This window comes from Alligator sinensis, unplaced genomic scaffold, assembly GCF_000455745.1.
Source record: "Alligator sinensis unplaced genomic scaffold, ASM45574v1 scaffold1423_1, whole genome shotgun sequence".
Classification (NCBI taxonomy): Eukaryota; Metazoa; Chordata; order Crocodylia; family Alligatoridae; genus Alligator; species Alligator sinensis.
In genome coordinates this window covers 943,691-971,145 of record NW_005842621.1, presented here as the reverse complement: position 1 = coordinate 971,145, position 27,455 = coordinate 943,691, and the positions used below count along the sequence as shown (strand labels likewise).

General features: G+C 49.1%; 1 protein-coding gene across 2 annotated transcripts in view; it reads right to left on the bottom strand.

Moving 5' to 3' along the window:
• Positions 1-272: 272 nt before the first annotated feature.
• Positions 273-27,455, bottom strand: part of MAP2K5 (mitogen-activated protein kinase kinase 5) — a 182,766-nt gene continuing 155,583 nt past the window's right edge. For both annotated transcript variants that reach the window (XM_006033317.2, XM_025215098.1), the window contains one exon: positions 273-940. In XM_006033317.2, coding sequence (XP_006033379.1) covers positions 836-940 — 105 coding nt within the window. In that variant the 3' untranslated portion in view covers positions 273-835. The remainder of the gene's footprint in view (positions 941-27,455) is intronic.

Genomic DNA, 27,455 nt, shown 5'->3' with positions numbered 1-27,455 from the left:
ACTCTTTCCTGCCTATGCAGGGGGTCGGACTCGATGATCTATTGAGGTCCCTTCCGACCCTAGCATCTATGACTCTATGAATCAGATATGAAACAAAGGCTACCTTTTGTCCTGTAACACAGGCACGGCTCCTAGTGCCGTCACAGGCTGCAGCGTGCGTGTGCATGGACATATTATATGTACACAGACCCCCTGTTATGTGAACGCTTGGTCTCGGGGTGAGATTTTGCCCTGCACTAGCTATAAATAACCTAGCATCTGCACAGCACAAGTGATGATATACTTGCCACACTTTATTCTTGTAAAAGAAGACCTTGGTCTCTCCATTAAGAACGGTGAAGCCCAGCCACTTTCTTTTTTTTTCCCAAACATACAAATACAATTTTAAACCAAGCATTTTCTTGACGTCTTTGTTTCTACGCAGCCCACAGCTGCTCACTAGCTCTTCTGGACAGTCAGTGGTCTCATTTGTACAATAGCAAAAGACGAAAGGTTAAAAAATACTCTGGTGCCATGATATATACAGTACATTCAATAACAACAGAAAAAAATATATATAATATACTTGCTTTAAGGCTGTGTACAGTTTGATTGAAGATAATTTGAGGACATTAAATCACTCAGCAAACCAAAGAAATCTGTGAAGAAAATCCCCTAAAGTCTGAGGGGGGGGGAAAAAAAGAGGCAGCAGCAAATATCCTGGAAGGTTTTGTTGATGCTTCTATAAAATACTTATAGCAAAAGATCATCCAGCTGTGGCGGCCACCCGATGCGCGGCCGGGTTTGGTTTTGCCAGTCCTGTCCTGTGGTCTCCGCCACCAGCACGCTGCCCTGGTCACTGCGGGGCCTGCTGGGCGCGACGCTCCTCCAGCATCCTGCACACCCACATGGACACCACCTCCGCGTTCCCGTCGTTGTACTGCACGATGAAGGGGTGGCCCTGGCAAAGGGAGAGGCACAGAGTTAGCTGTCATGCGCACCTCTTTGTTGCATCTAAACACAAAGGCCTTGCTTGAGGTTGCTGAAAAACAAGGCTCTTGTTAGCAGTTTTCTGCATGGAAGCATTTCGGGAGCGCTGCAAGCCCACCATTGGAGCCGGCAGCTTTTTTCCAAGCAAATACAGTAACGAGAGATGGCTAACGGACATCCTGTCTTTCCTTCCACTCCCCGCCCCGAGAGCTCGTGATGCCTTCTCTTTGAGCCGTGCAGCAACCGTGTCCCTCCGGCCTCTGCCACCCATTACATTTGTTATGCAATTAACTGGTCAATCACACAATAGCTTTAGACCGGCCACATGTGCGAAGTACTGAGCACACCATAAAAATGGCTATCCAGCTATAAAAAGGGCCAATCAGCACAGAAGTCTGTGCTTGAAAATGTGTAACAACTCTGCGGCTGGTTTCTATCCAGCTCAGTTTGAACGTGTGCAGGGCCCTGCGGTGCAGCTTGCAGTGGGAATGGATACGCTCCCTTCATTTTTCATTAGTATTTCTATTGTGGGAGGGTCTACAACAGGTGCGGCCCCATTAGAAACTAGCACAGCCATTAAATAGCCCATGCCCAGGGCCAAGGAAATGTGCCCAAAAGCTTGTCTCGCGTCTCTCCCAACTGCAGCTGGTCCAATAAAAGATATCACCAGAAACCTCTTGCTTCTCATGTGTCCCCCTGACCCCCACGGCCCCAGCCCCACACCTAGCCCAAAGAGCTAGGAGAATGGGACTAGCAGGAAGGCTGGGGGGGTTGACCGCAGACAAGCCCCATGCTCCATCCACACCCTGCAATCCCATGGCATTTGCCAAGCAGGCTCCTGGCTCATTAAGACCACTCTCAAGGATGCAAAAGCCAAACAAGCTGGTGTCTCCCTCCCCACCGCGCTCCCACTTCACCAGGCTAAGACTGGGTTTGCAGAGAGGCACGGTCGCCCCTCAGGGAAACTCTCTTGTCCACTTAGGATGCTTTCATTTCAGCTGGGAACGCATCTGCACCTATTCCAGCACCGTCTTACTGCTCTCACTCCCTTTGGGAGCCGTGTAACGCAGGGAGTTGTGGAGGTCCCAGGCCAAGGCCGGTATCAGTGAAAACACAAGGCTCTTAGGTCTGCTCAGAAAAGGGGAAAAACCAGAGCGTTTTCCGGGAAGGCAAGAGCGGCTCCGGCAAGGGTAGACATGCACTCTCTTCCCAGTGAAGAGCCTGCTGCTCCTACAGAAACCATGATCTGGACTAACACCATTCAGGCAACCCCATGCAATACACCTGTCTTAGCCTGCTACCTGTTAGCCAGCCCCTGGGTCTTGCTTCGAAGCAGCCTGCCGCTTGGCTCGGAGGGCACGGTGGTTTTGGGGGAGGTCTCCAAAAGTAGGAGGCTGCTCCACCTCCGATCCTGCAAAGCCTGAATCCTTTCCCGGGGGACGTTTCCCCGACTGGCCAGGGAGCCAGGAGCAACCATGCCGCAACTCCTCTCTGGTGTGGCAGCATCGGAGGTGGCGGCCACACATTTTTCTGCTGTGGCAGATACATATGCACACGCGTGCGTGTATGGCTGACAGCGGCTGGGATCTGGACACGTCTGATCTGCAACTATTTTACCCAGAGGTAGAGTCCTACCTGGGTGTGTGGAAGACATGGGTACAGCGCACTGCATATTAATGTACTTCTACGATTCAATGTTGGGGCCGGTCCTGCTTGGAACAGAGGGTTGGACTAGATGTGACTTCCTGAGGTCCCTTCACCCCTCATCTTCTTCGATTCTGTGTAACAGGTAAGATCTCCAGGATGCAGTGCTAATCCTCAAAAGCAGGCACTTGGCTAAATCATCCTCAGGTCTATTCTGATATAGGAGTGGTGGGCGAGAGCTTGAGGGGGTGCCACCTTTCATCGGCGGCTGCAGGTGGTAGCCCTGGGAAACACCGCAGTGCGGCCAACTTCGTGACCTCCTGTCCACCCTGGCTCACATGCCCAGGACAGCTATGAGCCACAGATTCACAGAAGTTCAGGGACCTCGTGAGACCATCAGGTCCAGCCCCCCGGCTCTGGGCAGGAAAGACCGCTGGGGTCAAATAACCCCAGCAAGGTGTGTGTTCAGTCTCCTTCTGAAGATCTCCAGGGCTGTGCAAAGCTTCGGTAGCCGATCCGATTCGGAGGAGATTCGGCCCAATTCAGCGAATCTCCGAATCTGAATTGGGAGACCAATTAAAAGCTCCGAATTGATTCAGAGATTCGGGCACAGACTAAACAGCCAGCAGTCCTCGAGAGCGCTGGGCACAGCTGTCTCTGGCTGGTAAGTCTGTTGTGGTGGACGGAGGGGAGAGGGAAGGGTATCGGGGGGGACGACAGATCAAGGACCCACAGCAAGGGAGGGATTGGTGCTGGGGCAAGCTGCCCAGCTGGGTTGGGGGGCATGGCAGGACTTGGGGAAGGGGCTCCCACCACTGTGCGCCGCCGGTCGGGGAGGGCATGGGAGCGGGCATGTGCCCCCTGATGTGCGTGGGGCAGGCTGAGCCGGGCTGTGCCCCGGGGGGCTAGCCCCAGCTGTCTGCCACCGAGCTGTGCTGGTGGAGCCCACTGCCGCACCCCCCGCCCCAGCTGGGCAGCTTGCCCCAGCCCCAATCCCTCCCTCGCTGTGGGGGCACTGATCTGCCCCCGCCACACACCCCTTCCCTCCTCCCTCTGCCTGCCGCAACAGACTTACCAGCCGGAGGCAGCCGTATCCAGCACCCTCAAGGACTGCTGCCTGTTTAGTCTATGGACGAATCTCCGAATCGGCACCGAATCAAATTGGGACAGTGATTCGAATCACTATCGAATCACCGTCCCTACAAATCAGCTGAATCCAAATCCAAAGCGAATACTTGCCGCTTCGCTCAGGCCTAGTAGGTGCCTGCACCACCCCCACAGGGAGTCTACTCCAGAGTCTGGACACACAAACCGTGAAGAAGTTTTTCCTTATATCCAGTCTGAAACCTTCTTCTAGGAGTTGAAGACCATTGCTCTTGGTCTTCCCCTGGGGCGCTTTGGTGAATAGTTGTTCACCTAGCCCCTGATGCTCTCCCGATATATTGGTAAGCTGCCACCAAATCCCCCCCGAGTCTTTTCTCTTCTAGGCTGAACAGGCCCATCTCTGTCAGCCTTTTCTTGCATGGCTTGCTCTTCAGGTCTTTAATCATATGAGTGGCTCTTCTCTGGACTCTCCCAAGTCTCATTTCTATTTTTCTACACATCACTTTGGTAACAAGAACTTCAGCTGGCGCTTCTGACCTCGAGCACGCATCTCCGAGCGCTCGTTCTTAAAGCGGAGTGCAGCACCGCATGTGCACCAGCTCCCTTCCTGCCCCCCGCCTCTCGTGATGTTAATAAGCCAGCCTCCCCTTGGCCTCCGTGCAGTCAGAAAGGGGCTCGTTCCCACCTGGTCTGTCCCCGGGCAGAGACTGTCCATTGTGTCGCCTATGTGCTTGGCAGGCGGATGCACTCCTGAAGTGCCGCATTCATTTACAATCCTGCTCTTGCTGCGGCGAAGACCAAGGCTGGACCCCTACCTTGCCGGGGGCAGAGCAGATCAAGGAATTTAAAATTATCTATGAAAAAAATCCCCAGAATGTCAATTTTTTCATTATAATCTGCACAACAGACCCAAGCCCACCGCAGCATGGAGGAAGGCAGCTCACATCCTGACGTACGAGGCGAGGCATCCTCCATGTACACGCGAGAGGATGGAAGTCCTTCGGTGATGCAACGGGAGGGGAGCGAGCCACGAAAAGCAGGGAGCGGCTCCCCGGCATGCGGTATCCCCCCACAGCTTTGTCAGCAGCTCTGACCGTCGGTCAAAAGCATGATGCAGGACGTGGTCCCTAAAGCCACCTAGCCTGCAACTCCTCTCGCTCCTGCAGGCAGTGAGGGGATGTACCCAACAGACCCCCAAATAAAAACCAGGATAGCACTTCAGGAGGAAACACGAACACGGACGAGAGCGCTGGTCTCCACCTGGATGCACTCTGGAGCCAGCCTTGTCCGAACGACTGGGGAAGGAGGCGCTTGCACAGAAAAAACAGATTGCAATCCTAGAAATGGCAGAAAGAGGCCAACTGCTCCCGCAGACATGGAAAACCTCTGCTGAATTAGCCACTGTGGCCAGCCACGCTGGAGAAGAACAATAAAACACTCCCAAGGTCAGGGCCAGAGATGTCAGAAGCTACAGGAATGAAATACGCCCGGGATCTCCGGAAACCTGAAGGACAGGCACAACGCTGCTGCTCCGCAGAGCGGTTTCCTAAGAGCTGTTTCAAGGCTGGGAGCTGGGCTGCAACTTGCTGCAAGACAAATGAACCCACGGAGCCTTTTGGCAAATCCCCCTTGCAACTGAGCTGGCGGAGATGGGAGGGAACTGCTGGAGGAATCGGGCATTTAAGGCAAGGGAGCGACTCTGCTGGGCAAGATGCACTGGCCACCGGGATGGGAAGCAGCGACTGTGCCAGTAATGACTGATGCCCAAGGGCTCCAGAGGAAGAGGTGCCAACAGCCAGCCCTGGAGACGGGGGTCTGGGACCCCCCTGGCCCAGGCTCGACTCCGACCGGGGCTCTACCCCGCAGCAGGGAAGGAAACAGAGCAGCTCCTGCCTGGCACAGCTGCCAGTGCCCAGCAGCTCCATGGGCCCTCTGTAAAGCCAGAGGTGGGGTAACATAAAGGGGGCAAAGGTCTAAACAACCCTGGCATGGGCAGAGCCAGGCTTCCCCATCACAACACCTCGCGGGAAACTGGTTTTGCAGCTCCCAGATGGCACTGGGGCCTCTTTGGGGCTGTGCTCATGTACGCGCCGCCTCACCCACCATCCCGGTGCAGCGGCTGAGATGGTCACGCATGGTTTCCATCCCTGGGATCCTTGACACCGATGCACAGGCAGATGCTCGGTCCCTAAGTGACACAAGCTTCTCTCCCGGCAAGGCGGTGCTGAGATGGATGGGATGCAATGCTTGCGGGGGGTGATAGCAGAAAGGTGGCCGGATGGACTGAGCTCCTGCTGATCCGTGCCAAGGGGAGCTGGTGCAGGAGGCCAGAGGGCTGTGCAGGGCAGGGGAGGTGACGGCAGTGGACAGAGGCTAACGGTCAGAGGGTGGCTGTTTTGGTCCCTGTATGTATCCGTGCAGCTGGAGCACTGCAACAGCGGGGCCGTTTCACGTGCAGAGTCTAGCTCCCGTGGCTGGCACCAGTCCTCCCCATGCATCCCCCGCCACGCTCGGCCCACTCAAGCCACGCAGCTGGTCGGTCAGTTTTCTCCCCGACGCTTTGAGCCCGTGGAAGCGCCTTCCCCCAGCCCACGCCCGGCCCGTGGGGGTCCACAGCAGACATGGCCGCATCGATTTGCCTGGCAAAAATATTCACTTGTGGGCTATGATTAATCTGGACGGATTCTGGCCTGTGGAGGTACTATGGGGAGAATAAGAGGACTCAAATGCTTTCTGTTGGAAAACGTCACAGCACCAAGATCCTGGGCCGCAAGACGCAGAGCAAGGGGACACGAAAATGCCCTACAATGCCTTTTCTGTAAATCAGCAGTCCCAGGACACTCGTGATATTGGGGGGAAACCATCAGCACCCCCTAGACAAGGAAGAGCAGAGAGGCCGGTTTTAAAAAAAAGCTATTGAACAAAGACCATTCGCTTCTCCCCTTCGCAGACAGACAGACTCGCTGCAGAGGACGCCTTCACAAATCTACGTTATCCTCATAGTTCGACTACTCGCACCGTGTGGGGTATGTACGCCGTGAGCGTCAACCACGGGGATGTCTATCACGTTTGTCCTTCCAGGCAAGGCTGTCACATGGCGGGTGCTACCTATCCCATCTCGTGTTTCTTCGTCTTTAGGCTTCTAGGGACACTAATTTTCAGAAAATCAAACTATCCACCCCTGGGGTTACCAAGGTACTAATTCAGGCTTCAGTTCAGGAAAGCAGTAAGCAGGCAACTAAGTCCCTCCCTCTGTCTTCATTCAGGACAGCGCTTAAGTACACCCTGAAAGACTTGAGCGATGTGAACAGGGATGCTGTCCTGAATTGCAGCCTTCGGCTGAAGGGTTTTAAACTGGAGGGCAAGGATGGAGAAGCAGAAACGAAGCTAAATTCACCGAGAGCTCAGATGGCGGTCCAGGCTGCTAGAAGGAGATGCGTTTCATCGGGTCCCAAGCACCACGACTCCAGGGAAACGACTGACCACAGACAGATGCCGACTCGAGCCACCCCACAGTTCAGCAACAAATAACCACCCGGAGCAGGACCTGCTTTAGCCTGGCGTACAAACAACGCAAAGCAACCTATTGCACTCCAATATTCGGCTACCAATTTACTTCCTTTGGCAAGGTCAGGCCGACCGAAAATGAACGCCCAGAAGCTCGACGTGGGTTTTGTCTCGCAGCGAACGGGTTCGCAGCTCCAGGGTGGCCTGGCGTTCTCTGCTCGCGGTGGGAAGGAAACTGCTTTTGCCGCGACCGTCTGTTGACTGTATCGGGACGTGAGTTTTGGGGCTGTTCCAAGGCTTCAAGCCTGTTTTCAGGTCCACAAGGGCAGACCCGTGCATCTGCGTGGACCTAGCTGCAGAGCCAGCTGGGTCCAAATGATCTAGGCTATGATTCTCCAACACCGTCACCTCTGGGCACCGAGCAGCCCCCTGATCCATTTTGCTTGCCAGGTAAACATGTTTCACGGGACAAACCCAGAGATTTCAAACAGGAATCAGTGTTAAAACCATTCTGCGCTGCTGCGGGCTTCGACTTCTTTGCAATGGAAGAACTGCTTTATTATTTTTCCATAGTCAAAAGATGAGCGACAACTAGGAGCTGGCACTTTCCGAAGGGGCGCTGCAAGTCTAACGAGGTTGAGAGTCGCTGCCCGAGAGTATCACGTTAGTTGGATGCACGGGGCCAATTCTTTTCCTGTGACACCGCAATTAAATGATTTAGGCTCCTATGCACCCCCACGAACAAGCAACCAATTTTGCAGTCACAAGCGAGGCCAGTCCTAGAAACCAGTCATCAATAAACCTGCAACACCGAGCAGCAAAGCCTTCCCGCTCCCCCCGACCTAAGAAAAACAAATGGGTTTTGCATTTGCCAGAGAGTTGTTGCTCCTGAATTATCCCGGGATCAAGAGCTGGCTCAATATGACAATCTGCTGCAGAGCGATTGAAACATCCAGGGGAAGGGGAAAGGCTGTGATCTAGGAAAGGTCAGGGAGGACAGGCCGGGGGGCACCGAGTGTCAGTGAGTGTCAGCCAGCCTAATTTTCTGTGCCGACTCTGAAAATGAGATAAACAATGACAAACCAGGCTTTTTAAATGGACTTGTCACTTCTGGTTTTCTCAAGCAAGGGGACATCTTTCAAGTGGCTGTGTCCCGCCAGAGAGGTTAACTCTTTAAAAGGTAAGCACTAGTGAGAGGGGGCCGTCCGGGGGTTATACATCTGAGAGGAACATGAAAAGGTGCTGCTAGCTCCAAAGCAAGACCTGGACAATGGGAGCTAATGGCCAGGGCAAGCTCCAGTAATTTGGCTGGACCAGTTCCAGGGATGTCACTCCAGCACGACCGGTCTGCAGAAGCACAGGTTTGCCTTCACATTGCCATCTTCCTGGCTGGAAGAAGGCAACGTGGTCAGTACGCCGCCACGCTGCAGACCTTAAATGCTGCAGGTTTCCAAATGCAGCAGACCTTCCCACTGCCCCGGGCAGGCTGGCACCCCTTCTCCTGCTGGGCCCAAATGCCACATCCTGTCTCGCAGGCAGCATCCCGGAGGGAAACTGCAAGGAGCGCCGCTCCGCAAGGGAGACATTCCCTTCTATGCAGGTGGCTAGCCAAAGGCCCATGCAACATGGGCGGTCTCTGAAAAGAGGGCTAGCGACTCTTAGCTGATGCTGCCCTTCGGCATAGCCAGGTTTTACAGCTGGATCTGCGCACCACAGGATCCAATGCATGGCAGCTGCTGCTCTTGTGAAGCTCGTGGTGCCTGGAGCCACGGTCAAGGACCAAGACCGTGCTGCACCTCCACCCAGATGGCTGTGGTGTAAGTACCTTGGCTGCCTACAAGCCTGTTCTTTGCCACCGATTGCAAGCCGCAGGGGACAAGACCTGTCACCTTTGGTCTGTGTGCTAGCAGCGAGCCCTCGGGGGCCCTGATCACGGAAGAGGCTCTGGAAGTGATGTTGCTCGGAGCAGTTTGGAGACACTTTCGCCGACTCTGAGGAACTGTCAAGACCTGCAAGAGAAGGTACTGATTTGGGAGGCACTGCCAGGAGGCTGAATATTACCAGCAAGAGTTGCCAAGATCAAGACACTGGCATGGGAAAAAAAAACACAAGAGGCAGAGGAGCCAAGACCAGCCACCAGGTACAAGATGCATTTCCCTTGCGCGTCCTGGGGTCGCTTGCAAACTACTTTAAAGCCTTCTTCCATTTCTGTGCCGGGCCACAGCGCAAGAAGGAGGCTGAATATTACCAGCAAGAGTTGCCAAGATCAAGACACTGGCATGTGAAAAAAAACACAAGAGGCAGAGGAGCCAAGACCAGCCACCAGGTACAAGATGCATTTCCCTTGCGCGTCCTGGGGTCGCTTGCAAACTACTTTAAAGCCTTCTTCCATTTAGAGAGGTGCCAGGCAGAGCGCAAGACATGAGTGTAAGGCCAGCAAGGGACAAGGAGACCTGGTATGAAGGGCGTTGTGGTTATGTGTGAATGGCCGCCTGATGCAAAGCCTAACGATAAATCACCCGTGACAATCAAGAGACCCGTGTCTATATGCCAGGTACGGGCTGGTGAGCAGCCACTGGCTTTTATTTACTGCTGAGCTATTCATTTAAAACCCCTTGCATAAATACCTTCTAGGACCTGGTTGTTATAGTGGAGATGGTTTACAAACACCCAGGAACCAATTATGTGTTTTTATTTAAAAAATGTGAACTCGGCATAACCAAAAATATAATAAAAAGATTCCAACTGTTGCACGTGTGTGCAGCCTATCAAGATGATAGCGGTGCCCTTAGACAGCATTTCAAATACAGTTTATTAGTGTGTGATATGAAAAGGGTATTTTTATTGCGTGATATAATGCAATGGGACCTTGGGCGCTCTGTAGAAAGACCTTGCACTCAGAAGTGTAATGAACCCATAGTCCAAAAAACATTATACTGTACATTAACCTATCATTAATGGCACATTAGGGCTAGGGGCATTGCACGCTTGCTGGTCAGGTCTCCATCAGGACATTACAGAGAAAACCACACAGTCTTCACAGGCTTAAAACAAATAGAGAAAATAAATATTACTGACGGCTACAGGCTGCTTTAACAGGACCTCACTCCCCGCTTAACATGCAATTTTGATGCAGGGCTTTCTTCTTCCTTTTTCTTTTTTTTAAAGGGGAGAAAAAGCAAACAAAGCAGCAGTTTATTAGACAGGCTTAGAAACATGATGTCAATGCTTTAAAGCACTGAAAAGTCTCCAGGAAGCTACAAGGGCTTCAAGATGGAGATTTCTGCGTGCAGAGCAGAGCAGCCACACGCTGCGATCGCACCTTTAAACAGCTCCCGACACCCCGACAGCTCCTTCCCTCACCTGGCGCCTCCGATCCAGAGATCACCTGGCCCCCTCCTCATCAATTTGTACTCATAATAAAACAACAACGTTACATGTTTCAAGTGCTCTTTGACCATTTGATTTCTCATCCTTTTTATCACATTGGCAACCGTCTTTAGGGAAAGGGAACCTAGAGGAAAATACCCCAAAGTCTTCGGCCTTATGCCAAAAACACCCCCCCCGTGCTCTTCTTCCTTCCCTGGCTAAAAAAGTAAGAGCGATTCTCCTGCACAACACAACGTGCACTTTGCCACCCACCAGCAGGCCTGCCATTCTCATCCAAAGTTTTCCAGCGACTCCCTCCCATATTTCTGCCCTTGACCATGCATATAATTAATCAAGGCCTCCCACTTCAAGGGAGCTGCCTGCAAAATGTGTGAACAAAGAGCCTGCACAAGGTCATTTCAGGCACAGCTGGGAAGAGAAGTGAGGTCTCCGCCGTAACTTGGGCAAGTCAGAGCAGACAGCCTTTCAGACAGAACAAGCGGCATGAAACGCCCGTGCCGTCCAGGTGATCACATCCAGGGGCCAACAATTTGTGCCCCTTTAGTGGTTAAATTGCATGTAGATTTTTATGACTTGGCTATGGCTTCACAGGGTGGGTTGTGCACGCAGATGGCAGGTTCGGTCCCCACGCACGTGGCTATGCTGTGTAAATGCTACTGGAGCCAGGAAGAGCAATGGGGAATCCTGATGCCCGTTGTCCTATTACCGTCGTGCAATTCCCTAGCAGAGCGCGTGAGATCTCTCTGTCCACGGAGGTGTTAGCACCCTGCTTCCCTTCCCCACAACTGCTCCTATGGCTGAAGGGGTGATACAATCTCTGGGTTAAAACTCTAGCAATGACCCATGCGGGCCTTTATTTTGGCACAAAATAAAGTACTTTTTTAGTTGGAACGACCACATAATGCACAATGTGGCACTCACCGGCGATGCTCAGTTGTAAATGAGACATTTCACTGTTGTGATTTCATCCTGCGCTTCAGTTAAAGGCAATGATCTCTTTTTAAAAAGCGGGTGGAAAGCTAGGGTTTGGGACAGAGAACTCGTGTTTCAGAGCATCTGCTGGTTCCTCTGCAGGGGGGCATGCTGGCCAAAGCAAGCAAGCGCCAAAAAAAAGTCAGAGCTTGACTTACTAGAGCTTGCAATTAAAGACATTTTTTTGCAAAAATCTTGTTGGTCTAATAAAAGATATCATCTCTCTTACGAGTCCTGATTGCTTTTGACTTAGTAGATGTATCGACACACAAAGGAGGCTCCGTTCTCTGGAGTGCAACACTTCTGCCGGGGACAGCACGCGTCTCAGCACTGCTACTGAGCATTTACAGGTCACCAGTTTGAAGGCAACTCAACTGAGCAGGCAGAGAGATTAAAACCTGTTCCCATGTAACACGTTTGCTGGCTCCTATGTGAGATCAGCTTAGTGCACACCCCAGCTCCAGGTCCCGCTTCGGGCTCACATTGCAAGCCTTCTGAGCAGGGACCGTGTGTCTTGGCATGTGGTGGTGCATAACGTGACCCCGATCTCACCTAGGTGCTCCTGCAGCAGAGGCCGAACATGACTCGCCTACTCTGGATATCTTCAAAAACGCCTGGACGCTCACTTTGCAGCAGCCTTTCCTGCCCAAGCGTAGCGGGGCTGGACCCGATGATTGCAAGAGGTCCCTTCCAGCCCCTACCATCTATGAAGCTACTCATAAAGGCGTTTGAAGAAGTCAGCACTCTCTCACGTGGGTGGGGAGGCGATGAAGAGACAAGTAAAATAAGCAGGATCTGTCATAAAAATGCTCAGGGCCTTTTTAAAACTGAAAGCAGCTGTGGCCTCCACTGCCTTGGAGGCTAGAAAGGGCGTACTTTCATCAGGGATGGGTAGGGATGAGGGGAGCCGCGATCTGTGGCACTCCCTGCCACATGGGCAGGTACGTGAACGTGTCTCTGATTCAAAGCAAACATGCTTAGTCTACTTGATGCTTTGGTTCATTGTGAACAGTTGAACGCACAGCCCCGCTGGGACCAGGCACTTCCCTGAGTGTTTTAAAATGTTGAAGTTTGTTTGTCGCGTGGCCTCCCGAACATACACTGTAATTAAAATGTTGATTACTAAACGGTTTAAATATATGACAGACAATGCAGTTAAAGCCTACCATTAGGTCAATATGTGACTTAGATTTGCCATTTAAAAACTCTCATTTAAATTTTGCATACATTAATCACTACCATACTTCAATGTTCTGATATCCACCTGACTACACTATTAAAATAAAACTTGCTGCCCTAGGGAAATCCTACTTATTCTTAATTGTTTCGAGGCTTTGATGGGCTTTTAATCTAAGATTAATTTATGCAATTTTAAATAACTCTTCTTATGATTAATAAGCTTGAAAATTAAAAGGAGTCTAAAGCAATTATAATGAGCATTTGGTCATAACCTCATTAGGAGAAGGAGTGAAGGATACAGCTCTGGAATTCCTTACAAGACTACAATTTAAGGTTACTTTCAGAGAAGTCAAACATAGTTCTTGCAATTGCAAAGGCAGATTAGCCTGGGTCAGTGCTGGAACTCGGGCGATCCGGATTAGCATACTAATGATTTTATCCCAATGGTGACAGATAAGACACTGAAAAGATGGTGCAAAAATACCGACAATTGAACGACGCCGTGAAGCAGTCAAAGCCTTGGAGCTATGTTTTCCATTATCCCTGGTTAGTTTTCTATGTGGGCTTTGAGAAGCGCCCTTGCCATTCTTCGGTATTTGTACGCACGTCTCGGGATCAGCTTCTTGCAAAGCTGTTTCCCTTTTCTACGGCATAGTTAAGTGTAATGGATTTCCATTGGCTTGCTGCTGCGTGATTTCCAGAGAGATTGCTACAACCTGCAGAAACAAAACTGCCCTTCCTGGACCTGAGAGAGAAAACTTCTTACCTTGCAATTCTGTTTCTCTAAAGATATCATCACGCCGGCTCCTCGGGCCTCGAGTGCCAATCCTGGGGCCAGCTGTCCTGGCTCTTTGCATTTTTTGGCCCTGTCAGACAGCATTAGGCTGGGAAAAAAGAGTCTGAAGTTGCCTGGAGTCGATACTTGGCTGGTAGGACACCGGTTTTATGAGGGTTGAGAGTTTCCAGCCCGACTCTTCTTGCTGGAGACAAAATCCAGCAATGCTGGTTCTGTGCCGGGGATGCTGCGAACGTAAGAATTCATTGCCCAGTTCTGACAGGTGCAAATCTGATTACTGCCACGGACACGGTACCTTTCTAATGCATCAAATGAAGCCGTGCGTTGTGTCGCTGCAACCAAAACAGTCCCCGTCCAACGTGCCTGTTATTTAAAAAAACACACCTGGATAGGAACGCAGCTCTCGTCCACGTTTTATCACACGTGATTCAAATGTGATCAACGCCTTCCTCAAAAACAGATTTCGCCGACTGCGCCTGAGACTGCAACGGTACAATGCCGAGTCCTACGCTGTTTGTCCACCTACAGGCAGCGCTTTCCAGGCAAAGCCATTCTGCTTTGATGGCTCGTTAAAACACCGGCTGCCCTCGCCACCTCCTAATGAGCCAGGTGTAAAGTGCTAGCGATGACATTTTTGCAAGGGTTACTACTGCTCAAAAGACCAGTGCAACAGAGCTATAAAAATGCCTGCGGTTGATCTGTGCCTCGTGCACGCATTGCGGGGCTACATCGAGCCATGCACGAGAGGAAGATGAGAGGCGTGCGATCCCAACGAAGGCTGCGATTCAGCAGGGGACTTTTGCATGGGACTTGCTTTGTCCCATGGAATCAGATGAAAACGATGCACGCGGGTAATTAAAATTGGCCGTGTCGTTTGGTAGCATTTTGAGCTGGGGCCTGCATTTTTATCCAGAATCGGGCCCAAACAGAGGACAACGAGTAAAGTCCAATGTTAAAGGATTCATTTTGACAAAACTCCCCCCAAACGGTAATTCAGGTAGCTGGAGTGGACTCACAAGATGGTCCTTCCAAGTGTGGCCACAAAATAGCTCGATTTAAACTACCTAAGCGAGTAGCCCTGGTTTGAATCCACAGGGCAAACACTGCCGCAGCCAAGGCTGCAAGGAGATTCGGAGAACGAACCCGCCTGGAAACAAGACTGCAAATACCAAGGCCATTTCCATGTTCCTTATGGAGCCACACTCAAATAGGGAAGTCGTCTTTTGAAACAGTGCCCGTTTCAACCATAAAAGTACCATGCCGTTGGTACGAATCCTTGTTTTTAAAAACAGACACGGGGTCAAATTTGTAAGGGATTTAGGTGCCTAAATCCTTTCAAAATCAGAGGAAGACATGGGTCTAACTACCTTTAACCCCTGCCAGGTCCTACTGCTTGGCCTGACATATCTTTAGTGCACAGAAATATTTTTGAGACGACTATAGAGGCCTGAAGGAAAACAGCCGAGCATCAACCGGCCCCAAGATAACACGTCCTGTCTGACTTGTGCCTAGCAATGTAAATCCAACGGATATGAAACGTGTCGTCCGCTGACAAGACCTACAGGACCAGGGTGACGGGCTGCGCTGATGCTCCTGCCGGGACGCAAACCCGGAGGCTCCTGGCTCGAGGGTCCTGCCCCGTGGCTCAGGGTCAGAGCGATGCCTGTATCTGGGGTCGGGAAGGGATTTTACCCCATGGTCAGACTCATATGGACCGTGAGGGTTTTGCCTGACTCTGCAGAGGGGGCACGGCCCTCTGCCTGGGATCGCTAGGGTATGTATTCACAAACTCTGCCGCCGCGGTCCCCCTGCTTTACCAACGGCAGGTTTAGTGCTATGTCTCAGGACATATCAGGGTCGACTGTGTAGCTGTGCTAACGGGTCAAACGCAGACCTGTCTGGGATGGATCGGATAGGGCTGACCCTTCCTCAGGCACGGGTTGGACTAGATGCAACGTCTGGAGGTCCCTTCCAGCTCCGCTCCTTCATGGACTCCATGAGTCCTACACGGCGCACCGGAGAAAACATTTCCCTTTAAACTCCACACAACAAGGTCATTAAAGCAACCATCCGTACGCTCGTGCTATAACAAACGATCAAGGCCACCAAAACCATCTTCAAGCAGGCTTGCATTTTAACACTGCGCTTTGCAAAATAAATACATAAAGGCTCCTTAGCCAAGGGGGGGTGGAAAAAATTCCTGCAGCCGGTGGGCCCACTCTTCCAGTGGGGTAAGCAGGCTGCGTGCCGATTTCCACCAGCCGAGGACTTCCCCCAGCATCTCCAATTAAATCCTAAAGAGGCAGATGCACGTTTATGGGACAATGAACTTTTCCATATAAGTCGATGGCGGTGCTTCGCTATTATTGCCTTAATAAACCTGCACATTCCAGGGCTGAAGCATCTGCCGTCATTGGGAGCGAAGGCAAAGACTTCCATGGGAAAGGCTGCCGCTTTCAAGGGGAAAAAAGAAAAAAAAAAATCATGTTTAATTTAAAAATTAGAAACTGGAGCAGGCTGTGAGCACAGAGGTTGATTGAAACAAAATTTAAATTCCTGTCAAGCCCATTTAAACACAGGGGCCCTTCATAGACAATTAGCTGCTCTCTGTGAGTGCTGAATAAACTCAGGCCCGGTCACTGTTAGAAGAGAGTTCGCCTACTGTGCGGAGCTGGAAAAAAATTAACTAAAATCAGGCTGTATGAAATATTTAGCCTCCCAGTTTATCACCGGGGTTTGAAAGTGTAAACAAGACAAAAATCGATTCCTCCGTGCCCTCAAATCAATCCCCCAAAATGGTTAGGGCATCTGTTTCTGCTAAATTTTGTTTACTCTGGCAGATTTGCCTTAATTGCAGTTGTTTATCTCCCATTGTCCCCAGGGCCCTAATCTCCCGATTACTAATACTTAACACTCATTTCACATCTAAAGCTACTTCTAATCCTCAACAGGTTTCAGGGGCTCTTAAAATTATTGAAACCGTGGAGACAGGAGACACAGCCTCTTTGTGCAAGGAACATTTTCTTATCTACTACCAGCTGGGTCCAATCATCACCAGGGACGGCTACAACAAAGGTGCTAAAAGGCTCTTTCACAATCGCGGCTGCTCCACCGGGAATTCAGCAGATAAAAAAGAGCTTTGATGGAAAAAATCTGAACAAGAGGGCTATAACAGTCCAGCCAAATAAAGTTACTGTCATAATCAAATGCTGTCAATCACCATGAAAATCCAATTAAAAATGTTTCAGCGCGGCCCTCTTAAGTAGAAAAATGTCTCCTATTTATATGCATTTTGTCAGCGGCACAAATGAGAAAGTCGGAGTAATTGATTTCGTACCACTCTCGGCCCCGATCCGCCAGCCGGACCCGGGAGGGCGCAGGAACTGGGTCCGGGTTGGGGCGCGCCGCCTGTGCCGTGCGACGTCCAGGACTGAAATCGCGGTAGCGTCCAGGCGCCCCAAGCAGAACGAGGTCCTCGTTGTGGCCGGTACTGGACAGACAGGTGTGGCAACCCTCTACCTACCCACACAGCAATTCAAACCTACCCGGCTCCTCGTAAACAGGAACTGCCGATGGATTCAGGTACATTAGCTAAATATGTCTTATCCCAGGCAGCTCTGGGATAATGTTGGGATAAGCCCTGGGATACAGCTTGCAGGGCTGCCTGGGATAAGATACACTTGGGACCAACCTACTGAAGGAAATGCCGGATCGCACTCAGTTAGTTGAAGTTTTCACAAACTTCAGGACGGGGCCCTGCTTCTCGCCGCCAGCGCTCAAGTGGCCGCGACGCAGCACTGCGAGCCGGTACCGGGGCTAGCGGAGGTCTCTGACCCTAAGCACTCCAATGACGCCAAGCAACATCCGCCGTGCAGGACAAGCGCAAGGTTTGCAGTTTTGTTACCACAATGTAAGGCTGCAAATAGCTTTTATGGGACTGGGGGGAAAAAAAATAAATCCAGGAAAACCTGATAAGAATTGCAGTTATTCCTAAATAGCTTTAAGAGATGGTTACCGGTACTTCCCGAATGAAACAAGCTCCAAGGAGCTCTTGGCTGGGAGTTCTCAGATTAGCGTTACCAGAAATACCAACCATCTCATGCTTGCCTCTTGCCAATATATGCTCTCTCTTTTTAGATTTCCACCCCACCTTGCTTACTCCTCCAAAAGTCCCTTTTAACTCTTCCTTTTGGCACGCCGTGAAAAAGCGCTGGGCCATTCTGCAGCTTCAGGGCAGGCTGGAAAGGAGTTAAGATTGTCACGTTCCCTCTAAAAAGCAAAAAGTTTTTACAAGCAATTTAAACCAGGTGGAACAAGGTGCTACTAATGCAGGCAACAAGCTTAGCTCTCCGGTGACATGGCCGGCGTGTATTTCCGTGTTTCAATCACCGATTTCTCAAGCGATTAGAAAAAGCAAACCATACCCCTGAAAGCGCACATAGGCTCTTGCTTTGAGTGCACTTTCCACCTACCTACATCACCCTGGAGTAGGGACTCAGTCGGGCTATGGAAGCACCCACCCAAGTTCACATCCTCCCCTGCCCTCACACAGCGACGAGCTACGCCGTCCATGAAGGTGACTAATGTCGAATACACAGAAATATGCCAAAGCTGAGGCTGAAGTCTTGATGCCTTTGCGCAATGTTGACACGTGCTCAACAAAACCAGGATCTCACCAAGGGCCAAAAGCTTGAAGCAACAACTTAAGCCGATACACAAGGTTTTTTGGGGTAAATCTGGTATCTGTTATTAGACCAGCTCTAATAGCCGGGAACATTTTTCCAACTATTTGAGTTGGTCTAATAAAAGATACCAAATTGACTCAAAGACCCTTGTCTGCCCGTGTCCTTAGACCACCACGGCTATGACTTGCACCCCTGTCACTTAACACTGATAGTATTTACATCAGCCACGATGCCTGGGCCTTCCCCATTTCCAGCACGATCCCAGCATCCACATGCTTGGCGTCTGACAGAGCGTCTCCATGTTTTGGGATGATGAGGATGAGGATGATGGTGACAGGGGACAGACACAGCGCTTGCAAACAAAGCCATTCATCACCAGCTCAAGCATCAACAGTGTCACAGCGGACGAAGCACCATTTGTAGGAGATCCTGGGACTGACTGGGAAAGAAAGTTCATAGATTTCATAGATTTCATAGACATTAGGGCTGGAAGGGACCTCGGAAGATCATCGAGTCCAGCCCCCCGCCCAAAGGGCTGGAAGTCAGCTGGGGTCATAGGATCCCAGCAAGATAAGCATCCAGTTTGCTCTTGAAGGTGTTCAATGAAGGCGCTTGAACCACCCCCGGTGGCAGGCTGTTCCAGACCTTGGGGGCTTGGACAGTAAAGAAATTCTTCCTTATGTCCAGCCTGAAACGATCTTGAAGTAGTTTGTGACCATTCGACCTCGTCATCCCTTGGGGCGCTCTGGTGAACAAACGTTCCCCCAGATGCTGGTGGTCACCCCTGATAAACTTATAGGTGGCCATCAGATCACCCCTGAGCCTGCGCTTTTCCAGGCTAAAGAGCCCCAGGGCTCTCAGCCTGTCATCGTAGGGTCTGCTTCCCTGACCTCTGATCATGCGCGTGGCTCTTCTCTGCACTCTCTCAAGCTTCTCCACATCCTTTTTGAATTGTGGAGCCCAAACCTGGACACAGTACTCCAGCTGCGGCCTCACTAAGGCCGAGTACAGGGGGAGAATGACGTCCCGGGATTTGCTTGAGAAGCATCTATGGATGCAAGCCAGCGTTTTGGTCGCTTTACTAGCCGCTGCATCAAGTTGTGCACAAGGGGTCAAGAAGTGGAAACTCTTCACTCCCTGCAGTCAAGGAACGGCAGTCAACGACCTAGGTAGGGGCAGGCATTCCCTGCAATGCTTCCTCATGAGACTTCCCAGGTAAGTTTATGGTCCTGGCAAGACAGTCCTCTCCTCTCTCACAAGGGTTCATGGTCGGGGTGGATCGGGGCGGGAAGGGTGCAGTAGCACCCCTACTTTGATTTCTGCTCCACCCAAAATTTAAAACCACCAGCCTGGCAGCAGCAGCTGCATTTCCATTGAGGCAGCAGTGATGGAGATGACCGACTTCACAGGCTCACCACCTCCCACCGGATCCCTTCCAAACCCTTCATTCCACAGCTGTTAACGATCCTCTCTCCTTTTTTAATGGCCTTAATACTCCACTAATTAAGCCACTCCTTCCTCTGCAATCCTGCTGTTGGGTAGCTGCTCCTGGAAACGTAGCTCCCTATTTCACAATCCTACTGACTGTTTTGAACACTAGCAAAAAACATTAACTCGGGTGTAGAAATAACTTTCGGCGAAGCATTTTATGCACTGTCAAGAGGCTCAGGAAGGGAAGATTTTGTTTTATGAATCTGAAAAAAAGAGAGGTCCATTTAATTCTAACGACTGCAAACCTAATGAAACAGCTTTTGATTATTTTTTGCCTCGTTTGTTGTGGGGGTTTTTTATACATAATGTATGATATAGCAAATTTATACTTGCTTTTGCTCTGATCTGTGATATAGCTCTAGACCACTAGCTTCTAGCTTCTTTAACTTGATAAAAGTGGGCATTGTTATATGCGATGATGCATGGCATTATTTGCTCCCCTTTTTCAAAATCCTAGATCTGCCCGTGTTCACGGTGTCATCCAAACCACTCCCCCAAGCAAATCCCAGCTCTCGAGCCTTCAGCCAGGTTCTGTGGTTGCACTTTTGCGGCACTAACACGGGCAAATCAAATGATTTGTTGGTGGCTTCATATTCACAAAGGGATACAAACAGAGGCCTTTTTTTTGGCTGGTTTTATTCCGAGAAGTTTTCGTATAAATGCCAGATATAATTAGGTTTTCTTCTCGGTTTTACAGTCTAGCTAAAACCTTCGTATATGTTACATGCAATAGTCAAGTTTAGCGAGCTACAGCCAAATTCAGAATGGCTTGCTAACTTTAAAATGTAATAGCTTATATACTCAGGCGTTTCAGTCTCCTGTATTTGGGGGGAAAACAAGGCAACCAGCAGCTGTTCCAGACAGCTTCCATTTCATTGGGCTTATATAATCTTAGTAAAATATGAAAACAGATCACTCAAAATACGTATCATTGGTAATGGTCCCAAGAGAGCCAGTTCTGCACAGCGCACCTACGACTGTGAGAAAGGGATGGCTCATAAATGTGGAAATAGGAAAGCATAACACTGTGCTAGGCTTCAAAAAATTCAGGACAAAATAGGATTTTTGCTAGTTAACGTTTCTGATGAATTGCACAGTTGCACACCCATCTGTCTAACCCAGGGGCGGGCAAAATGCGGCCCGCGGGCCAGATGCGGCCCCCCCAGGCCATTCTATCCAGCCCGTGGGGCCCCTAAAAACTTTAGAAAATTAATATTGAACTGCCTGGGCTGCCTGCCATGTGACCCTCGATGGCTTGCCAAAACTCAGCAAGCGGCCCTCCGCCCAAAATAACTGCCCGCCCCGGTCTAACCGGTATCAGCATACCGAAGAGAACTAGGAATCTGGGTTCAGGTTGGAAAAAAATCGAGAGAAACTACAAATAATCATTTAATATGAAAGAGAGCCACATAACAAGACACTCATGCAAATTTAATTCTGTGCAAAAGTTTAATTTTGCTGGTACAGCCGATCGTTTCAGAAGGTAGATCGTTTCTACCTACCACGCTCCTTGGAGAACATTTGAGCAACATCTGAGGAGAGCACTTTTAGGCACCCAAAGTAAAATGAAAAGGCATAACTGCGACATACTTGGCTCCCGGTACTTCAAATCCCACTCTCTTAAGTAAAATCACTTAAATTTAAGTAGTCGTATATAGCACAGCATAATTCCACCGGGTCCGAATGGCGCGCTCAACGAGGGAACTCAACGGTCCTGTCGGCGTGCTCTAAAAAGCGCAGGGAATATGCAAAACGCAAGGCCACCCTCGCAGCCAAAAAAGCAAGAGATTTTAAACAATTACTAAAGAGGAGAGTGATATCATAAAGACAATTTCTGCGCTAGCTTGTTTTCCGAAACTCTCTTTGCTACTGAACAGCTAGAACAGATAATAACTATTAGTAAATCAAACTCCTGCAGTATCCAGCTGTGTCTCCCACATTTACATACAGATAGAATGGGTATATGTTTTTAATATGTATGCGATCCGTACTTTTACCACAGCTGAAGTGCGTGCTACAAAGGAGGAGGAGAATGGGAATGGAATCAGCATGAGATAATAAAGTGGCCTAGATAAAGTATTAGCCGGCGATTGATCTCAAACAGGGGATGCTGCTTCTCTCTGACCTGATTACTTACTATGCATAGATTCCATTAAATAGAGCTTAGAAATGGAAAGCTGCTGAAAAATACCGTAAATACAGAGAGATCGACAGCATCTTGAGCCAAATCAGCGAGTGAATACACCCCCCCACCCACGTACAGTACAGGCAGGTAGTTTAAACTGTACCTGCATAACCACATCAGACTATTAAATACACACGCATCCATGCACGGGCCCATTCCGCTGGGAGTCAGGCTCAAAACCCCCGATAGATTTCGATTTTAAATGAGAAACAGCAGTTTGTAGAAGCTGGCTTCTATTTTTATCCTTGATGCGATTTTGGGGGGGGGCGGGGAGGGCATTGCAAGATCACACACGGGCTGCCGCTACCTTGAAGCCGGGAATGTGTCTTACGTAATCTAACTCGGTGTCTTTTTCCATAGACGCACACGCAGACACTTGAAGAAAGAGCATCTGAAGACAAAAGAACGACCGCAGGAGAAACCGGGCCCGGTGGTGAATTATAAAGATCATTCCTCTCCTTGGAAGGAAGATTTTCCCCATAGCTCACCGAAATGACTCCCCTCCCCATGAAAAATTTGTTAATTTGAAGTACTTTAAAATAATTAAATCACTGCATACGCTCCTGTATACACCGAGAAATTGAGGCCATAAATTCAAAGCAATTTTTTTTTGTTGGTGGTGGCGGCGGGTAGGTTCAAGACAAGGCACGGTGACTGCGATTAGCTCTGGGGCACTAATTTATGCTAGTTGCTGGCCAGGGGAATTCACAGGTCCCTCGTGCAAGAGCGTGTTCAGCGCTGGAATAGCTGAACCTGTGCGGGAATTTCATGCGGCCTCCGCTTTGGCCCCACGTTTTTCGAGAACCACGCAAAAGCGACAGTTATAAATGAAGTGCTAGAATCCATCCCTGCTCGAACTTCGCTGACTTCCACCGCACGCAGGGTATTATTATGTGGCTTTTCAAATGCATTTAACGATTTAGCGAACTCCAGAAGAGCAGACAAAGATTGGCCTGCTCTCTTCGTTTTGCTTTCCATCTTTAATTATACTCAATTGGCTGCAAAATACTGATATCCAGAGCTGTTAATGCCGGCAGAGTACAAAACATCAGCTCTGCTGTCTGGTCTGGTGCTGAGGATGGATACATGTCCTGGTAAACTTATTTACTCCAAGTCCAAACCAGATTTATGTAAGAAATCCTGCCCCCAGGGAGGTCAGTGGCAAAACTGCGCTGGCTCCAATGGGGTCTGACTTTCACCCGTGATTTCTGTACCACTTTACGGTTGTGTAACATAAAGCCTGCGCCGACAGTGCCCACCACCGCTGCAGGTGAAGTCAGGAAGCGAAGATGACCAGCTGCCGAGTGGTAAATTGCTCCTCTCTTGTGAGGGCAACCCCCAAATTGAACACAGGTGTTCTTTAAACTGGATTGGTCCATAATAACGACAGAAACGCTCTGGGAAGCACTTGGCCGGCTGCCTGTCACCCCAAGGGGAGGTGTTTAATGGAATGATTTTCCAAGCTCCCAGAGTCTAAGCACATGAGCTCTGGCAATTACTAAGGAACAATGCAAAAGACACAAACACGTGGAAAGAAGGCATTTTCAGCCCGTTTGTACCCAATTCAGGAGATGACAGATTTAAAAGGAAAGGGGGGAGGGGGGCAAAAAGGTGTTATTTAAAGAAGAATCAGACTACCTGCAGTTCTACATAAAGGAAAGGAAAGGAAAGGAAAAGGGGAAAGAGGAAAGGAAAGGGAAGGCAAAAGAGACGAGATGAGATGAGATGAGATGGGGAGAGAAGAGTAGAGCAGAGATGAGATGAGACATGAAGGGGAAAGAAGAGTAGAGAAGAGAAGAGACGAGACAAGACGAGAAGAGACGGGGAGAGGAGAGGAGAGGAGAGGAGAGAGAAGAAAAATGGGAACAGAAAGAAGAAAAAAGTCCCTAGAACAATACATATATTCTAAATTGCGAAGGCTGCAGTGGTACAAGATGGTGCCCATAAATCCTATAACATGAAGTAAGGGAACGAATGATGTCTATGTGATGGGATCCTGCAGAACACTTCCCCTGGCACACTCGGTCTGCCCAGGCAGTCCCCCTGGAGCTCATGAAACACACGTAGTTCCTAGGTGAGCCTCCTTGTTAGGTTTTGCATAGGTTACCGAACAGCCAAGTTGACCCGGTGCGGCATGGAAACGTTGGATACCTGCAATCCTGTGAGCCAACCAAGGGTAGAATTCAGCCCAGAAAGCTCCCCGGTGTGACGGAAAGCCCAATCCAGGGAAGATCGGATGGCAGAAACGAAAAGCGCAGGCAAAAGACGCCTCTGGAAAGTCTTGGAGCAGCGGATATGTCTGCAGGAGCCTCTTGCCAAGAACAATGCAAGGATCTGGACAAAAAGCGGGCTCTAGCTGATGCTGTCCCTGAAGTCCCGTGCCAGGAGTCGGATAGCCTTAAATTTAGGCTCCTGTTTCCTGGCAGGAGAAGGCGGCATTTGCTGCTCAGGAAACAAGCTCTTAGATGTAAAAATATTTTGGAGAGCAAAATGATGGAGAGTAGCCGAAGAGCCCCAACAACTTCAGAACAGGGCTGGCTGCTTCAAATCAAAGCAATTTGGTATCACTGATTCGAAATAGGAGCAAGAAACCTTGATACAAGTCATCGGTTTTAATTTTGTTTTGCAGATTCACGTTTAGTTATTTTCCTAAAGAACCGCTGCTTCTCATTGGTTGGTAACCATGAAGACACCTTGATTTGCTACTCAACACAGCGTTTATGTTAAGTTTGGTCCTGTTTGCTATTTATGAACAGGGATCCTGGTTTTCTCTGAAAAAAAAAAAATCCCCAATTTTCTAGTTGAAACAAGTAACCCAAAATCCACATTTTTCCGTGATTAAAATGAAATGCCATGAATATAGATATGTACAGTGGCATTTTAATCACGGAAAAATGTGGCTTTGGGATGACTTTTTTTAATCGGAAAATTGGGGATTTTTTTTTTAAGTCAGGGAAAACCAGGATCCTTGTTTATGAGGAATACTGGACATGAATGTAAGCATCTTTCAAGTTTAACATACAAATGTTGATGTCTATTATTTTATAATGTGAAAAAAAATGACATTTCTTATTTATAAAAATAGACAATCTTTTCCTTATGATTAGTGTCAAGCTGGTTTTGGATGGAAATTGGAATTCAATTAAAAAGGCAGAAAACCAGTACTTTTAAGTAGCCAGGTGACTCAAAGACCAACAGCTCCATACTCTGTTTCAACCGGCACGATCACAACACGACTTATCGCTACGGGCCTGGGTCTCAGGAGCGTCTCATCTGCCCCCAGAGGTGCATCACGTAGCACTTGGCTTGCCTGCTCTGCCTGGCTCTGCTGATGCACTCGGGTGGTAACTAAAGTTTGCAAGGTCTCTTGGAGGTCTGCATGGGGCGGCGAACCTGAAAATCGGAGCCCTTGGCTTCCTTCTTGCTGGCACTTCCAGACACTATGAGCTCTTTTCCCCCAAGAGGACCTCCATACTGTCTACTTAAAATGAGCATACTGCAAGACCCTGGATCAGCCCACTTACTTGAATCCAAGACACACCAGCAGCACCTGGGAGGAAGCTAGTTTTGGTGACCTCAAATTCCAAAATGTTAGGAATTTGGTGACTTAAGCCTCCTAAATTTCAGATCTCTTTTTTTTTGTGGCCAAGGGCACTATTTCTACAAATCCCTTGTTTCCTCCAAGCCTCGACGCTGCGGAGTCCGTGCTGCAGGGCCGATTCAAAGGCCGCTTTTGGTTCTGGGTCAAATATTATGGTTCTGGGACAGTTTGCTTCTCTGACTCATGCAAACTGTCTTTGGGACCTTGCTTCGTTGGTTTTAGTGGCACTGAGGCCTGTGTCGAGCAAGTAGGATGCAGCATTAATTCTCTAATACTTGTACTATCCCTTTGTGCTCTCTCTACGTCTCTGCCCCATCTCCTCCTCTCTTACCCACAGCCCTCAAAACCTGCGCTGCACGACACGGTCTTATCCAGGCGCACATCAGCTCTGATTTTCCCATCAGGTACCAGGTAGGTCCTTTATTTAATCCAGGGACCAGCTCAGTGTGCTCTGTACTTAATGGCTGCAGTCCATTTATAATTAAATAGCAAGTAGGATGAGGGGGGGAAATGTTGAGTGTTAAATAAGAATATTTGTTTAAAAGTAGCGAGGGTTTTTTTGTTGTTGTTGTAGCTACACTTTAAATATTATTTTTAAAAATGCTGTTTTAAGCGGGGAATAACACACTCCAGGGCATGTAGTTGTAAAGATATATATATGCACTTCCCCGGTACTTTTAGGCACTCACCCTTTGGCCTCAGTTTTATGACTCTACACCCTGGAGTGGTGTTATTGCTTACAAGCACACATATATACTTACGGGTGTATGTGCGATCTGCAGATGTTTTATTTATAAGTGGCAGGCCTATTGCATCATTGAAACACGCATTTACAAACAGATATAGGTTTTATGAAACCCTATTCCGTTGTTTTAATAGCTAAGCTATCCAGCCATGGCATAATAGTGCACAAGGTAAATGTGTCTACATCTCTGGAACCTGTTCCAAGTTTTCTCAGATGTGACTAACTGCAAGGTTTTTCCAACCATCAAAAGTTAATAAAAAAGACAAAATAAGGCAGTCGAAACCCTTGGTGCTGAACACATACCACACACAAAGCAGAAGGGCTCTGATGAACTTGAAGGCCTTGGTTCAGCGAGATACTTAAGCACGTGCTTAACTCTGAGCATGCGAGTAGATCCCCTAAAGTTAGTATGCTGAACATTAAACTCAATTCAACAATGCAGGGCCCAAACGGAGACGGACAGGAACAGTGGGATATCAGTCTCCCGGGGCAATTTCAGAAGTCAGCCTCCTACTGGAAACCAGCTGCGGTACAAAACTTTTTTTGGCTCGAAGCCCATAGCATGTAGGCAAGTTGTGCATACATTTTGTTAGCTTGTTATCGTCCCTTATAATTATTCATAAGCCTACGATGCAAAGACAATAAACAATGATACTAATTCCCCATAAATCTATAAAATACATTTTGCAGTTATAAGCAACATAAACTATAAGGGAAATTACTGCAGCACTTTAAAGGCAGGGAATAGTCTATGAAACATTAGCAGGGGTGGACTATAATTATTATTTACTAATGCTAGGTACAAGCATAATTCGAACAGCTTGTGCATTGTCAAATCAACACTCAGCACTAAATAAATGACCATTTGGGAACTGTTGGGGAAGAGCTCTACCCCAGTTACTGCATGACTAAATAAATGCCATTTGCAAGGAGAGGAGGCTGCCTCCGAGCAGAGAGCACAGCACTGGAAGCCTTTCTGCGGAAAGACCAAAGACACATATTAACTGGATCTTTGCCGGCAATGTAATTTCATTCCATGTGAATAGAAGTGAAAACAGTGGCAATAAGAAGTTCCTGTAGGATTTCATTAAAAATATAATGCACTGACCATCTCCTCTGTTTTCAATCTGCAGATCTGGAAGGGTTATGAGTGGGAAATGATGACAAAGAAGGACCTACATTAAACC